General features: G+C 48.0%; 1 protein-coding gene across 1 annotated transcript; it reads right to left on the bottom strand.

Moving 5' to 3' along the window:
* Window positions 1–11,154: 11,154 nt before the first annotated feature.
* LOC109759477 (uncharacterized) lies at window positions 11,155–13,142 on the bottom strand. The gene is made up of 2 exons (XM_020318299.4): window positions 11,801–13,142; window positions 11,155–11,709 (listed from the first exon to the last, which is right to left on the bottom strand). The coding sequence occupies exons 1-2, from the start codon at window positions 13,097–13,099 to the stop codon at window positions 11,338–11,340; spliced, it is 1,671 nt and encodes a 556-aa protein (XP_020173888.1). The 5' UTR covers window positions 13,100–13,142; the 3' UTR covers window positions 11,155–11,337.
* Between the last annotated feature and the right edge of the window lie 3,357 nt (window positions 13,143–16,499).

The following is a 16,499-nucleotide window of genomic DNA, read 5'->3' as shown; positions in this document are numbered from 1 at the left end:
CTATTATTTTACATGGGTTCACCAGAATAAGTTCTGTATATAGACCAAAGCTATTTTGTTTGGTTTTGCTACCTCCTTAATATCTTCTGTTCTGGTACTACTAATGTAAAACCTCAACTTTTCAGTGAGCTATGGAAAAAATGGTGGAACCGCCACCTTCTGAATGTGGCGAGGCAACTATAACCGCAATGTCAGCTCTTGCTGCAGTGGGTCAGTACCTGTCCACTGACAGTGCCAAAAGCACGTTCCTGCGTAATACTGGCTTGGTTGTTAAGGCAATCTCGTCCAAACTGCCTCATGATCAAGATATGCAAGCTCAAAACATTGTTGTATCTGCGCTCCAGACACAAGTCCATTCCCTAATAGAGACCCTTTGTGAAACAAGGAGAGACATTGTTCGATGTTGTCAAGATATGCATGGTTTTGAAACCAGACTATCAGACATTTGCTATGTTGTTCGGGAGCCTAGGAGAACTGAAGGCGAAGGTTATGGTTCTCCATCGGACAATACAGCATGAAAACGTAACAGTCAGGTCAAATGAACTGAGCTTCTGAACTTCTGGTGGTGCATTTATCTGCTAGACTGTTAACTTTTATGCCAACCTTCCTTTTGTATAGTGTAGGGTGTTCCCTATATTTACACTGGTGGCAAACTTTGATGCCCAGGAGATGTAATATGTGTAATAGACGTGGTAGCCTAGCGTAAGTTGCTTGCTTATTTATTTCCTTATTGTCTTGTTTATTTGTTTTCTTGTAGTCAGTGCAGTTCTTCCGCGGTTTGCTAGTGGCCGCAATAACCTATTTTTTAAAACTAGGCCACATTAACCATGGGCTACATATTTACTGTAGTTAACATGGGCCTCCTACGGGCCATAGAAACAATGGGCCTTCTAAGGGCCATAGAAACAATGGGGCCTTCTACGGGGCATAGAAACAACGGGCCTTATACGGGCCGTAGACACAATGGGCCTTCTAAGGGTCGTATCATCAATGGGCCTTCTACGGGCCGTATGATCGGTTGGCCAAACATGGGCCAATAACAGACCACATTATGGCCGTAAATGGGCTAGAGTTGAAATCGTCCGTTCATGGGCCGACCATAACGGGCCGTCGTTAATCGGCCGTATTTGATGACGCTATGAAAACGGCCCAACGTATTAACGAGCCACAAACGGGCCAACTGTAACCACGGGCTGAATTTGGCCCACAAGCAGAAAATGACAGTAACGGGCCGTAAGTAAACGAATGCTGGAAATGAGCCCAAGAATAAATGGGCCTGAGAAGGCCGAAAGATAACATGGGCTGGAAACGGCCCAACTGAATAATGGGTCGTTAATGGGTATAAAGTGATACACTGTTCATTACGGGCCAGTTTTACCACGGGCCGTTAATGGGTATAAAGTGATACACTGTTCATCACGGGCCAGTTTTACCACGGGCCGTTAATGGGCCGAGGTTACTAAGGGCCTCATATGGGCCGAAAGACGTCATGGGCCATACATGGGCCGGAAGTTAAAACGGGCTGGAATTATATTGGACGGCCCAGATGACGCTACTGGGCCTAATTCGGATAGGCCGTAAACGGGCCCTGGGTTAGCGGGCTATAAATGGGCTATATGCGAACAGGCCGTTAACAGGCTTGCCGTGGGCCAGCCCGCCACCTTTTGACCAAGTCAAACGGGCCGGCCTTTTCACAGGAATGGGCCTCTGTTGGGCCGTGCCACGTGTCGACGTATCATAGGCGCTTTGGGTCCAATGAGTGGATGACATCTGTCCCAACGGTGAGCCGACACGTGTTTCCTCCAGCCAATGATGATTTTACACGTGGAAAATCCCCATTGGTCGGGGCTGTTAACGGGTTATCGGATCCAAAACCGGACCCGATAGCTTAATGGCGTTCCGTTACGGTGGATGCCACGTGTCGGTCACCCTTGACGAAAACACTTCTGTGACACGCGATTTATCGTCATGGAAGTGGACACTTCCGTGATGATAATTTTGGTAATGTCATGCAACACTTCTACGACAGCACAGGTATGACTATCTTGATTCTGTCATAAATTTGTCATGGATGTACATGCATGACAGAAAATGTGACCTACTGTGACAAACACGTATCATCACGGAAGAGTATTTTTTTGTAGTGATGTCTCCCTCCTTGAGTTGTTCACGGATGGATTTGAAGCGTCTCTTGATGTGTTTGGTTCTCTTGTGAAATCTGGATTCCTTTGCTAAGGCAATCACTCTAGTATTGTCACAAAAGATTTTTATTGGACCCGATGCACTAGGTATTACACCTATGTCGGATATGAACTCCTTCATCCAGACTACTTCATTTGCTGCTTCCGAAGCAGCTATGTACTCCGCTTCACACGTAGATCCCGCCATGACGCTCTGCTTGGAACTGCACCAACTGACAGCTCCACCATTTAATATAAATACGTATCCGGTTTGTGACTTAGAGTCATCCAGATCAATGTCAAAGCTAGCATCGACATAACCATTTACGATGAGCTCTTTGTCACCTTCATAAACTTTAACAAACGACAGCTTAGGTTTCTTGCCAAACCACAGTTCATACGGTGTCGTCTCAACAGATTTAGACGGTGCCCTATTTAACGTGAATGCAGCTGTCTCTCATGCATAACCCCAAAACGATAGTGGTAAATCGGTAAGAGACATCATAGATCGCACCATATCTAATAGAGTACGGTTACGATGTTCGGACACCCCATTGCGCTGTGGTGTTCCAGGTGGCGTGAGTTGTGAAACTATTCCACATTGTTTTAGATGAAGGCCAAACTCGTAACTCAAATATTTGCCTCCACGATCAGATCGTAGAAACTTTATTTTCTTATTACAATGATTCTCCACTTCACTCTGAAATTCTTTGAACTTTTCAAATGTTTCAGACTTGTGTTTCATTAAGTAGATATACTCATATCCGCTCAAATCATCTGTGAATGTCAGAAAATAACGATACTCGCCGCGTGCCTCAAAACTCATTGGACCGCATACATTGGTATGTATTATTTCCAATAAGTCATTGGCTCGCTCCATTGTTCCGGAGAACGGAGTTATAGTCATCTTGCCCATGAGGCATGGTTTGCAAGTATCAAATGATTAATAATCAAGTGATTCCAAAAGCCCATCTGCATGGAGTTTCTTCATGCGCTTTACACCAATATGACCTAAACGACAGTGCCACAAATATGTTGCACTATCATTATCAACTTTGCATCTATTGGCATCAATATTACTACAATCGCGATTCAACAAAAATAGACCACTCTTCAAGGGTGCATGACCATAAAAGATATTACTCATATAAATAGAACAACCATTATTCTCTGATTTAAAAGAATAACCGTCTCGCACTAAACAAGATCCAGATATAATGTTCATGCTCAACGCTGGCACCAAATAACAATTATTCAGGTCTAAAACTAATCTGAAGGTAGATGTAGAGATAGCGTGCCGGCGGCGATCACATCGACGTTGGAAGCATTCCTGACGCACATCGTCACCTCGTCCATAGCCAATCTTCGTTTAATCCGTAGCTCCTGTTTCGAATTACAAATATGAGCAACCGAACTAGTATCAAATACCTAAGCTCTACTACGAGCATTAGTAAGGTACACATCAATAACATGTATATCAAATATACCTTTGTTCACTTTGCCATCCTTCTTATCCGCCAAATACTTGGGGCAGTTCCGCTTCTGGTGACCAGTCCCTTTGCAGTAGAAGCACTCAGTTTCAGGCTTGGGTCCAGCTTTGGGCTTCTTCCCGGGAGTGGCAACTTGCTTGCCATTCTTCTTGAAGTTCCCCTTCTTTCCCTTGCCCTTTTTCTTGAAACTAGTGGTCTTGTTAACCATCAACACTTGATGCTCCTTCTTGATTTCTACCTCCACAGCTTTGAGCATTGCGAAGAGCTCGGGAATTGTCTTGTCCATCCCTTGCATATTATAGTTCATCACGAAGCCTTTGTAGCTTGGTGGCAGTGATTGATGAACACTATCAATAAAACTATCATCTAGAAGATTTACTCCCGGCTGAGTCAAGTGACTATGATACCCAGACATTCTGAGTATGTGTTCACTGACAGAACTATTCTCCTCCATCTTGCAGCTATAAAATTTGTTGGAGACTTCATATCTCTCAACCCAGGCATTTTCTTGAAATATTAACTTCAACTCCTGGAACATCTCATATGCTCCATGACGTTCAAAACGTCTTTGAAGTCCCGATTCTAAGCCGTAAAGCATGGCACACTGAACTATCGAGTAGTCATCAGATCGAGCTTGCCAGACATTCAAAACATCAACATCTGCTCCTGCAGCAGGCCTTTCACCTAGTGGTGCATCAAGGACATAATTCTTCTGTGCAGCAATGAGGATAATCCTCAAGTTACGAACACAGTCTGTGTAGTTGCTACCATCATCTTTCAACTTGGCTTTCTCTAGGAACGCATTAAAATTCATGGGAACGGTAGCACGGACCATTGATCTACAACATAGATATGCAAATACTATCAGGACTAAGTTCATGATAAATTAAGTTCAATTAATCAAATTACTTAAGAACTCACACTTAAATAGACATCCCTCAAGTCATCTAAGTGATACGTGATCCAAATCAACTAACCCATGTCGATCATCACATGAGATGGAGTAGTCATAAATGGTGAACATCTCTATGTTGATCATATCTATTATATGATTCACGTTCGACCTTTCGGTCTGCAGTGTTCCGATGCCATGTCTGTACATGCTAGGCTCGTCAAGTTAACCCAAGTATTCCGCATGTGCAAAACTATCTTGCACCCGTTGTATGTGAACATAGAGTCTATCACACCCGATCATCACATGATGTCTCAACAAGACGAACTGTAGCAACGATGCATACTTAGGGAGAACACTTTTACCTTGAAATTTAGTGAAGGGATCATCTTATAATTCTACTGCCGTACTAAGCAAAATAAGATGCATAAAAGATAAACATCACATGCAATCAAAATATGTGACATGATATGGCCATCATCATCTTGTGCTTTTGATCTCCATCTCCAAAGCATCGTCATGATCTCCATCGTCACCGGCTCGACACCTTGATCTCCATCGTTGCGTCGTGGTCGTCTCGCCAACTATTGCTTCTACTACTATCGCTAACGCATAGTGATAAAGTAAAGCAATTACATGGTGTTTGCATTTCATACAATAAAGAGACAACCATAATGCTCCTGCCGGTTGCCAATAACTCCTGTCTTGACCATATCACATCACAACATACCCTGCAAAAACAAGTTAGACGTTCTCTACTTTGTTGTTGCAAGTTTTTACGTGGCTGCTACGGGCTTCTAGCAAGAACTGTTCTTACCTACGGCAAAAACCACAAACGGTGATTCTTCAAGTTTGTTGTTTTAACCTTCTTCAAAGACCGGCCATAGTCAAATTCGATTCAACTAAAGTAGGAGAAACAGACACCCGCCAGCCACCTTTATGCAAAACTAGTTGCATGTCTGTCGGTGGAACCGGTCTCATGTGCGTGGACATGTAAGGTTGGTCCGGACCGCTTCATCCCACAATACCGCCGAATCAAAATAAGACGTTGGTGGTAAGAAGTATGACTATCACCACCCACAACTCTTTGTGTTCTACTCATGCATATCATCTACGCATAGACCTGGCTCATGATGCCACTGTTGGGAATCGTTGCATGGAAAACAAAAAAGTTTCTACGCACACGCAATGATCTATCCATGGAGATGCATAGCAGCGAGGGGGAGAGTGTGTCTACATACCCTCATAGACCGTAAGTGGAAGCGTTTCTTAACGCGGTTGATGTAGTGGAACTTCTTCGCGCTTCAACCGATCAAGTACTGAACGCCCGGCACCTCCGCGTTCTGCACACGTTCAGCTCGGTGACGTCCCTCGCCTTCTTGATCCAACAAGACGTTGAGGTAGTAGATGAGTGGGGTGTGAACGGTGGTGGTGAAGTGATCCTCGCAGGGCTTCGCCTAAGCACTACGAAAATATGACCGGGGTGTGAACGGTGGAGGGGGGCGCCGCACACGGCTAAACAATTGTCTGGTATGTGCTAGGCGCCCCCCCCCCATATATATATATATATATATATATATATATATATATATAGGTGGGAGGGGGAGGGGAGAGGCCAGGAGGCGCCCCAAGTAGGACCGAATCCTACTTGGGCTCCTCCCTAGCCCCCTACCATATATATCGGAGGGGGAAGGAAAGAGGGGGGAGGGAGAAGGTAGGGGGAATCCTATTCCCTTTCTTTCCTTTCCTTCTTCCCCTTTCCTTCTCCACCTTGGACGGCCCATATGGGGGGCGCACCAGCCCCTTGTGGCTGGTGTGTTTCCCCTCTTGGCCCATAAGGCCCATATCTTTTGTCGGGGGTGCCCGAAACCCCTTCCGGTGATCCCATATGTTCTCGGTACCTGATGTCTACTACGCAACCTTCTTCTTGTAGACGTTGTTGGGCCTCCAAGTGCAGAGGTTTGTAGGACAGTAGCAAATTTCCCTCAAGTGGATGACCTAAGGTTTATCAATCCGTGGGAGGCGTAGGATGAAGATGGTCTCTCTCAAGCAACCCTGCAACCAAATAACAAAGAGTCTCTTGTGTCCCCAACACACCCAATACAATGGTAAATTGTATAGGTGCACTAGTTCGGCAAAGAGATGGTGATACAAGTGCAATATGGATGGTAGATATAGGTTTTTGTAAACTGAAAGTATAAAAACAGCAAGGTAAATAATGATAAAAGTGAGTGTAAACGGTATTGCAATGCTAGGAAACAAGGCCTAGGGTTCATACTTTCACTAGTGCAAGTTCTCTCAACAATAATAACATAATTGGATCATATAACTATCCCTCAACATGCAACAAAGAGTCACTCCAAAGTCACTAATAGCGGAGAACAAACGAAGAGATTATGGTAGGGTACGAAACCACCTCAAAGTTATTCTTTCCAATCAATCCATTGGGCTATTCCTATAAGTGTCACAAACAGCCCTAGAGTTCGTACTAAAATAACACCTTAAGACACAAATCAACCAAAACCCTAATGTCACCTAGATACTCCAATGTCACCTCAAGTATCCGTGGGTATGATTATACGATATGCATCACACAATCTCAGATTCATCTATTCAACCAACACATAGAACCTCAAAGAGTGCCCTAAAGTTTCTACCGGAGAGTCAAGACGAAAACGTGTGCCAACCCCTATGCATAGGTTCATGGGCGGAACCCGCAAGTTGATCACCAAAACATACATCAAGTGAATCACGTGATATCCCATTGTCACCACAGATACGCACGGCAAGACATACATCAAGTGTTCTCAAATCCTTAAAGACTCAATCCGATAAGATTACTTCAAAGAGAAAACTCAATCCATTACAAGAGAGTAGAGGGGGAGAAGCAACATAAGATCCAACTATAATAGCAAAGCTCGCGATACATCAAGATCGTGCCAAATCAAGAACACGAGAGAGAGAGAGAGAGAGATCAAACACATAGCTACTGGTACATACCCTCAGCCCCGAGGGTGAACTACTCCCTCCTCGTCATGGAGAGCGCCGGGATGATGAAGATGGCCACCGGTGAGGGTTCCCCCCTCCGGCGGGGTGCCGGAACAGGGCCCCGATTGGTTTTTGGTGGCTACAGAGGCTTGCGGCGGCGGAACTCCCGATCTATTCTGTTCCCCGATCGTTTTAGGGTATATGGGTATATATAGGTGAAAGAAGTACGCCAGGGGAGCCACGAGGGGCCCACAAGGGTGGAGGGCGCGCCCAGGGGGGTGGGCACCCCCCCTGCCTCGTGCCTTCCTCGTTGCTTCCTTGACGTGGACTCCAAGTCTCCCGGGTTGCTTTCCTTCCAAAAATAACTTCTCCAGAGGGTTTCATTCCGTTTCGACTCTGTTTGATATTCCTTTTCTTCGAAACACTGAAACAAGGGAAAAAACAGGAACTGGCACTGGGCTCTGGGTCAATAGGTTAGTCCCAAAAATAATATAAAAGTGTAAAATAAAGCCCATAAACATCCAAGATGGATAATATAATAGCATGGAACAATCAAAAATTATAGATACGTTGGAGACGTATCAGTACCCTCCGAAACACTTCTAGTGTTCGAATACCATCGTCCTATATATCAATATTTACCTCTCAACCATTTCGAGACTCCTCGTCATGTCCGTGATCTCATCCGGGACTCCCAACAACATTCGGTCACCAAATCACATAACTCGTATAATACTATATCGTCAACGAACGTTAAGCGTGCGGAGCCTACGGGTTCGAGAACTATGTAGACATGACCGAGACACCTTTCCGGTCAATAACCAATAGCGGAACCTGGATGCCCATATTGGCTCCTACATATTCTTCGAAGATCTTTATCGGTCGAACCGTTATGACAACATACGTAATTCCCTTTGTCCATCGGTATGTTACTTGCCTGAGATTCGATCGTCGGTATGTTCATACCTAGTTGAATCTCGTTACCGGTAAGCCTCTTTACTCATTTCTTAATACATCACCTCGTGACTAACTCCTTAGTCGTTTCCTTGCAAGCTTATGATGTGTATTACCGAGTGGGCCCAAAGATACCTCCCCGATACTCGGAGTGACAAATCCTAATCTCGATCTATGCCAACTCAACAAACACCTTCGGAGATACCCGTAGAGCATCTTTATAATCACCCAGTTACGTTGTGGCATTTGATAGCACACAAGGCATTCCTCCGGTATCCGGAAGTTGCATAATCTCATAGTCGAAGGAATATGTATTTGACATGAAGAAAGCAATACCAATAAAACTGAACGATCATAATGCTAAGCTAACGGATGGGTCTTGTCCATCACATAATTCTCCTAATGATGTGATCCCTCTATCAAATGACAACTCATGCCCATGGTTAGGAAACCTTAACCATCTTTGATCAACGAGCTAGTCAAGTAGAGGCTCACTAGGGACACGGTGTTTGTTTATGTATTCACACATGTATTTAGGTTTCCGATCAATACAATTCTAGCATGAATAATAAACCTTTATCATGAATAAGGAAATATAAAATAACAACTTTATTATTGCCTCTAGGGCATATTTCCTTCACAAACAACGTCTTCTCATAATTTTTTGTGCGCACCGCCCCCAGCCTCCATCCACCTCTTCTCCCGCCGCCGCAGCCGGACGCCGTCGGGCAAAGCCCGCGCGGTGCCGGTGGCGGCGGGACCTTCCCTTGCCTTCCCTGGAGCGGGGCCGCGGGGGACTTCTTCTCAAGTCGACGGCGGTGCTCAGCGGCTGGCGCGTCAGGCGGGGCGTGCTGGCAGATGGTGGTGTGCGGCGGCGCTGCTGCTGGCCGAGGCGGACGTGGCGGAGCGCGCGGCAGCCCGGCACTCTATTCGTGGCGGGGTTGGCCCGGCCAGATCTGTGCTGACCGAAGGTGGGGAGCGGTGGTCGAAACTCTGTGCGGCTCGGCCAAGATGGAGTCTTGGCGAGCAACGAGCGGACGGCTACCTCTGTGCGGTGGGATGAGTGGCGGTGCTCTCCCGGTGGTGCAGCTTGGCTTCATGGAGATGCGGGTCCAGTCATCCCAAGGCTATCCCTTGGAGTGGGCGATGGTTGTTGCTGGTGTTTTGAGCCTTGCCGGAGGTGTGGGATGGCTGCGGTTCCTTGTCTAGGCAAGGTGTTGATGGTGTGGCCGGTGTGCTCCTTGTCGTGTGTCCGGTCATCTGCGCTCGGCTTTGCAGGTACGTTTGGCGAAGTGTTGCGGTGGCGGCGGTGTGAGGCTTCTAGGACGGTGTTGCCAAACTCTAGGTGGTGTGGTGAGGTGCGATGCGCGGATGCAAATCTTGCACGGCTTTCGTCGGGCCGACAGTGATGGCACCCGTGGATGTCATTCCCCTCCTTGGAGGCGTCGTCGAGGCGTGTTCGGCATTTCCCTTGCTTGCTTGGAGTTGTGGTGGTCTCCGGGGCGAAAGCCTTGATTCGGTTGGATCGGCACAATGACGGCGTCCTCGGCGTCGTTCCTCTGCTGAGAGCATTGTGTTTGGAGACATAGCCAGCTCCTCGTCGCTCTCCTCCCGTGTTTGTCGTTGTCCTCCTTAATCCTCCGCGGCGCTATGTACGCCCCTCATCGGTGTGTCCAAGACAGCATCTTCCTCAAACCGGATCGAGTACTGCCACCCACTTGCCACTTCTCCTAGGCGATAAGAGTGGATGGTGCGTCGACAAATGAAGTGTCGTGGAAGTTGGTGTTCTTCGGCGATGTTCGGTTTCGGTCGGTGTTGGCCGTCGGATTGGCTTGGGTGTGGTGTTTGTGGTCTGGTGTTTATATTATGCTTGTTGTTCACGGCAAGTGTAGTTTCTTGTAACTCAAATTCTGCCTTCTATAAAGCTATGGTACGCCTAGGCGTACTCTCGGAAAAAAAAGTCTCTCATGTGGTAAGTTCATATTGATGTATGCACGTGGTCTGCATTTGTACTATACTGTACTACTATGTTTAAAAGAAACTGTACTCCCTTCGTCCCAAAATTCTTGTCTAATTGAAATTGTACTTCCTTAGTCCCAAAATTCCTTTCATCCCAAAATTCTTATCTACTCCCTCGTCCCAAAATTCCTGTCTTAGATTTGTATAAATTCTTACATAAATACGGATGTTTGTATAAATTTTAGATTTGTATAAATACAGATGTATGTATAAATACAGATGTATCTAGTTACATTGTTAGTACTATCGTAGTACTATGTTTCAAAAAATAAAACGCACGACGATCCAATAGAAAGGCAAGAAAAGTTCCTTCACCGCTCCGCCAAAACATCTGGGTTTTGTTCGTTGAAACCAAACCGCGTTGCTGCTTACTTGCTCCGCCTATGCACGACGCTTTGATGGTGCCAGATCTAGTGCACCAAGTCGGCAACAATAGGGGAGCAAAGAGTGTGCCACCTTGTCGCCCCGCCGAATCATCCCAAGGTGAAGCCGTAAAGTAAGAAACGCTCGGCGAAGGAAGATGAAATGGGCAAAGCGCGTGCTCCGGTACTGGACCCAACCCTCGCGACGGGCGTCCAAGCTTAACCACGAAGCTGAAATCGCATCCAAGCTTTAACCACGAAGCATCACAGGACTACAACAAAGCTAACATTGAGATACCATCCTAGTACACCGGAGGGAACACGATGCCTAAATCTACAGAGTGGTTGCTCAAACACACCGAGCAACCACACACGTGTCAGACCACACTACATGAAACACGAAAGCAAAGCTACATCGAAGACTACAGCCATTCGCACGGAGACGACGAAGCCTAGCAGGCCGTGCTCATCTGCAGGCGGCGAGCCAGGTGAACGAGGTGCCACGTCAGGGCCATCAGGGACAGCACGTTGCACAGGGACGAGTAGCTGTTGAGCTGCTTCAGCCGCTTGTTCAGCCTCACCACCTTGCTCTTGGCCATCTCCGCGTCGGGCGCCGTCACCGACGTCGTCGTCGTCGTCGTGGTCTTCGCCGCCCTGACGGTTCCCGTCGTGCCGTCCACCGGGCTACGGGCTCCTGCTGCCGTGGGGGTGGCTGTGGTGGCCGTGGCGGCCGTGGCCACGGTGACGGCCGGCGGGTCGACGATGTCGGACATGTCCCTTCCTCTGCCTTCTTCCTTCTCCACTTTCATCCTCTCGAACATCACCTGCGAAGAAGAGGAGTAAATCTGCATTAGATGGAATGATTTGCAACGAACGACAGGATAAAGTAACACAAAGAATGCCGGGCGTTCTTACCTTGGTGGCTTTTGGCTCGAGAAGCAGCATGTTGGCGAGGACCAGTCCCAGCGCGCTGAGCAAGTTGAAGCTCTGGGCGCGCGCCGCGAAGGAGCTCCTCTCGCGGCCGAGCAGGTGCGCCGCCAGGGCCAGGCCGACGCAGTACGCCATGGCGCGGAAGTACACCGGGTACAGCTTGCTCTGCACCACGCCGAGCTGCTGCCGGGGCAGCGACGCAGCGAGGACGTGGCTCGACACGAACGTCACCCACACGCACGCGCCGTAGGCCGTGGCGAACCCCAGCAGGTGCATCACCGCCGTCGCGGTGCGCGCGGCCTCCATGGGCGCGCCGAGCAGGTATCCCGCTGCATCGGATGCCACCTCCTGGGCCCGCCTCGCGATGTCCGTCAGGTTCTTGGTCACCTCGCCGGCCTTCGCCTTGGCGACCTCCTCGGCCCGCGCCACCTTCTCGGCCGCGCTCTCTGCGGCATCCTCGGCGTAATCCTCTGCACGCTCTGCAATGTCAGACACCTTGTCTTTGGCGTTCCTTGCAGCTTCAGAGACCTTGCCCTTGGCACTGGTCACTGTCTCAGCTGCTCGGTCCTTCACGTGCGACGCCTTCTCCTTGGCTCCACCGGCTGCTTCAGAGACCTTGTCCTTGGCACTCCTCACGGTTCCAGCCGCTCCATCCTTGATGTGTGCTGCCTTCTCCTTGGCTCCACCGGCTGCTTCGGAGACCTTGTCCTTGGCACTCATCGCAGCGCCCTTCGCCTCTGATGCAGCGTCGAACACCTTGTCCTCCGCTTTGTCCTTGGCACCAGAGAGCGTCTCCCCGGCGTCTCTCGCCACGTCCTCGGCGCCATCTCTGACGCGCGAGACCCCGTCTCTCGCGCCCTCCTCCAACCCCTTGGCCGCGCCGCAGAGCCTGTCCTTGCAGCGCTTCACCGCGCCGAACACCTTGCCCGTGGCGCTCTCCTTGGCATTGGACAGCTTCTCCTTGCCATCCTCCGCCGCGCCAGCCACCTTGTCCGCCGCGTTGGAGACGGCTCCCCTGGCCTCCTCCGACACCGTTTCTTTCGCCTCGACGCCGTCAAGAGCGTGAGGGGGCAAGACGTGCGTCTCTTTGGCGGAGCCCTGGCCCGGGGTGAGCGGGAGCTCGCGCTCGTACTCGACGATGACGACGCGGCGGCCCTCACGGAGGACATGCTCACCGTGCTGCTGGGCCGGCGGCGGAGGCGCTGGCGACCAGACGCCGGCGGCGGCCAGGGTGGAGAGGACGAGGCATACGGCTACAACGTTTATCATGATGGGAAATCGCATTGGGAGTGAGAGTGTACAGAGGCTGAGCTAAGAAGGTTTGGACAAGTAGCGTCTTGCCACTGTCGAGCCGCTTAAATCCGCGGGCGGCGGCGGACCTCGGATGGTTGTAGAAGGAGGAAGACGGGGCGAAGGTAGAACACGTGGAGAGCTCGTAGTAGAGGTGGCGGCGCGTGCGCGGTGCCGCGGTGACACGCGTGAGTTGTACGTGTCACGGTGTTGCGTCGCCTCGGCAGTCGCGCGCGGGAGTCGGCCGGTGGAGACCCGGCCAGAGCAAATGTTGCTGGTCGAGTTCAACGGTCGAACGCGCTGGTACGCGCGACACGGCCGATTGCATGTGTGGTCCGGATTTAAAACTTGAAACTCGCAAGGTAAATGAGTACTGGCTTATATGACTTGGCTTAAATCGACTAAAACTCAATGACAAACGATGCAAGTTAAGCTTTAAGAGCATCTCTAATAGCTGTCTTATTTTGGGGAAACGTTCAGCATTAACCGGCTGAAAACAATCGACGCTTCCGCCACCTCCTTTAAGCGCCCTGTGTTCTCGAGGCCCAAAGAAAGACGAGACATACCTCTTTATCTAGAAAATATCGCATTCCTTTCTTCGTCTCTCATTTATATGTTTTCTGCAACATTGTCTATGTTGCAAAAGTTCTTCTGTAACATTATATTTATTGCAGAAAAAGTGAAGACGAAAAAAAAGTTCCGGCAATAGAACGTATGTAGAAAAAAAATCTAGCAACACAATCTATGTTGCAAAAAAAAATCACACGACACAATTTATGTTGCAAAAAGATTTCGCAACACAACCTATGTTGCAAATATTTCCGCAACAAGATCTTTGTTGCAAAGCAGAAGACGACGTTCAGTTGCTCGAATGATCTAATCTAATGGCCCGCGAGGCGACGGATCTTTTAAAAAGATCCACCGGCCAGCGCGTAGCAGACCCCCTTATTTTAAGCACGGAATTAAAGTGGTGTACAAGTTTTTGAGCATGATTTTTTCTTTAGGCATGAGCAATTGTCGTCTCCCACAGCTGCCTTATAATAGAGCACCCAAATCAACATTCTTTTTAACGAATATTTAAACTATTTCAACCATATTTCATGTTGAATGGTGCAATGCATGCCATGATTTTGACATGGACGCCAAGAATGTGAGGACTTTGCTAGCCTTTTGTTTGTGGATGCCGTGGAAGCATAGAAGTGTCATGGTCTTTGATGGGGTTGCTCCATCGGCAATTGTGGTGATGCGGCAAATCGAGGCGGAAGGAAGAGCATGGAAGATGGCCGGACTCGTTAGAGGCAGCTATGTTGGATTCTTGGCAGTAGTGGCTAGGCAGGCTAATGTGAGCGGTAGCTAGTGAAGTTTCTGTGGATATTTGTGGGTGCGATTACCACGTTGTAAAACCTTGTAAACTTGGTGGATGGGTTGTCTTCGCCTTTTTTCCCTCCCTATTAATGCATGATACACACTCATGCGTATTCTAGAAAAAAAATTCATGTTTTAATCATAGTTCGACTGAAGTTTAAACATGTAAACTACAAACATAGATGAAATACGACATGCCACGTAAACTACGACAAGCAAACTACGAACACTACATAATATCTTAGCCGATATCATCAGACACATCACTCTAGCCGTCGGAATCGACGTTGACCCCATCAGAGGCTCCTACATTCTTATTCTTCTTGCCATATGATGACGAAGGCCCTGCCTCGGTGTCATTCTTGCACTTCAACTGCTTAGCGTCCCTCTTCCGGTAGAACTTCATCTCGGCTTGCACATATTCCGGATGTGCCCTAGCAAACGCCACCATCACCTTCTCGTTGCTTTCTCTGATGTTGTCCCTCTCCTCAACGTCACCGGTGGATCGACGAGCTTCGCATCCACCTGAGACTCAATCTCCAGGATATTGAGCCTTGAGCGCGGGCGGCACGGTCAAACGTTGGGTACGTGCCGTGATAGTACATCCGACCACCGTGCTGGAACTCCACGTCGTTGTTGTCGGACGGCTGGAACTGCGTGCCCTTGAATCCCCCTTCATCTAGCCCTTCGGTGGCACGGCGAGGAGGCGGCGGCGCTGGGAAAGAAGCCGACGATTGGGGGAGGCGGCGGTGAGGAGGAGAGTCGACGCGGGTGCAGCGGCGACGCGGCGGACTTCGACGGAAAAAGCGGCGATGTAACGGCGGATTTCAGTGGAAAGGGGCGGTGGTGGCGCGATTCGTCAGTTTGGCGGTCGGCGAGCGGGGAGCGAGCGCGAGCGCGAGGTTGCGTGATGTGGATCTGCAGACGGCGGGCGGCGCGAGCGTGAGGTTGCGTGTGGAAGATGGCTGCTAGGTTGCGACTACGTATCATTTTGTTTGGACGATAACAACCAAGTGTTGTATATTTGTAGCACTTCGCGCTACATTTTAGGCACGCCTCTTTTTTAAAAAAAATTGTGGTCGGGCAATTGTTCGAGGCCTTTTTTGCCTCTCATGGCAAAAAAGGCTCGTGCCTGGAGTTAGGTCTGCTATTGGAGATGCTTTAATATGATATTAGTTGAATGTTTGCGCATTGCCACGGGAGGATACAAGAAATGACAATTTTATTGACCTAATCAAGGCACTACTCAATGTTTGATGTGCTTGCTTTGGAGCACGAGATAATCTGATCAAATTGGTTATAGCGAATGCATTATTTATTTAAGTGTATCATATAAGCATTGTGAGATTCAGGTTTTACAAAAATATTTTTTGGATCATAACTTTAAAAAATTACGTCTAAAATTTTAGTGACAACTCCATTACTTTGAAAATTCACTTTTTTTATAAGACACAACATTTTCTTGGCGTTGCCGACAAAAGCCGTAGTGAAGCAATTTGTCACATGGCTTTTGCCGGCAATTTTCTTGAAATGCAGGAACAATTTAAAAATTCATGAAGAATTTTGGAAGGTTTTTCGAATTCGTGGATATATTTGGAAATAGGAGAATAATTATGAAATTCATGAATATTTTTCGAAATTTGGAATCCATGAACATTTTCTGAAATACGGATTTTTTTTCGAATTCATGATCATTTTTCAAATCCGTGAATGTTTTTGAAATTTAGAATATTTTTATGCAGAAATTCTTTAAAATTTTACGGATTTTAAAAAATTCATGAGAATTTATTTTTTAAAATTCAGATTTTTTCAAAATCCCGAACTTTTTGACAAGAAAATAAAAATAGAAAAGGAAACGAAAAAAGAAAACAGGAAAGAAAAACAGGGGCGCCCCGCCCCACAATTTTCTTTTTGACGGGCCCCCGCCCCACAATTTTCTTTTTGACGGGCCCCCGCCCCACAATAGGCCGGCCGAAGTGTCACCATTTTAGCTAAAACTAAAATGCCCATGTAGCATCCCGTTCCGAAG

Source organism: Aegilops tauschii, chromosome 2 (assembly GCF_002575655.3).
Source record: "Aegilops tauschii subsp. strangulata cultivar AL8/78 chromosome 2, Aet v6.0, whole genome shotgun sequence".
Lineage (NCBI taxonomy): Eukaryota > Viridiplantae > Streptophyta > Magnoliopsida > Poales > Poaceae > Aegilops > Aegilops tauschii.
This window is presented reverse-complemented; position numbering and strand designations above follow the sequence as displayed.

Coding starts and splice junctions, on each gene's coding strand:
- LOC109759477 (XM_020318299.4), bottom strand. CDS start 13,099: ATGCGATTTCCCATCATGATAAACGTTGTAGCCGTATGCCTCGTCCTC. Junction 11,710..11,800: donor TCGAGCCAAAAGCCACCAAG/GTAAGAACGCCC, acceptor TCTTCTTCGCAG/GTGATGTTCGAGAGGATGAA.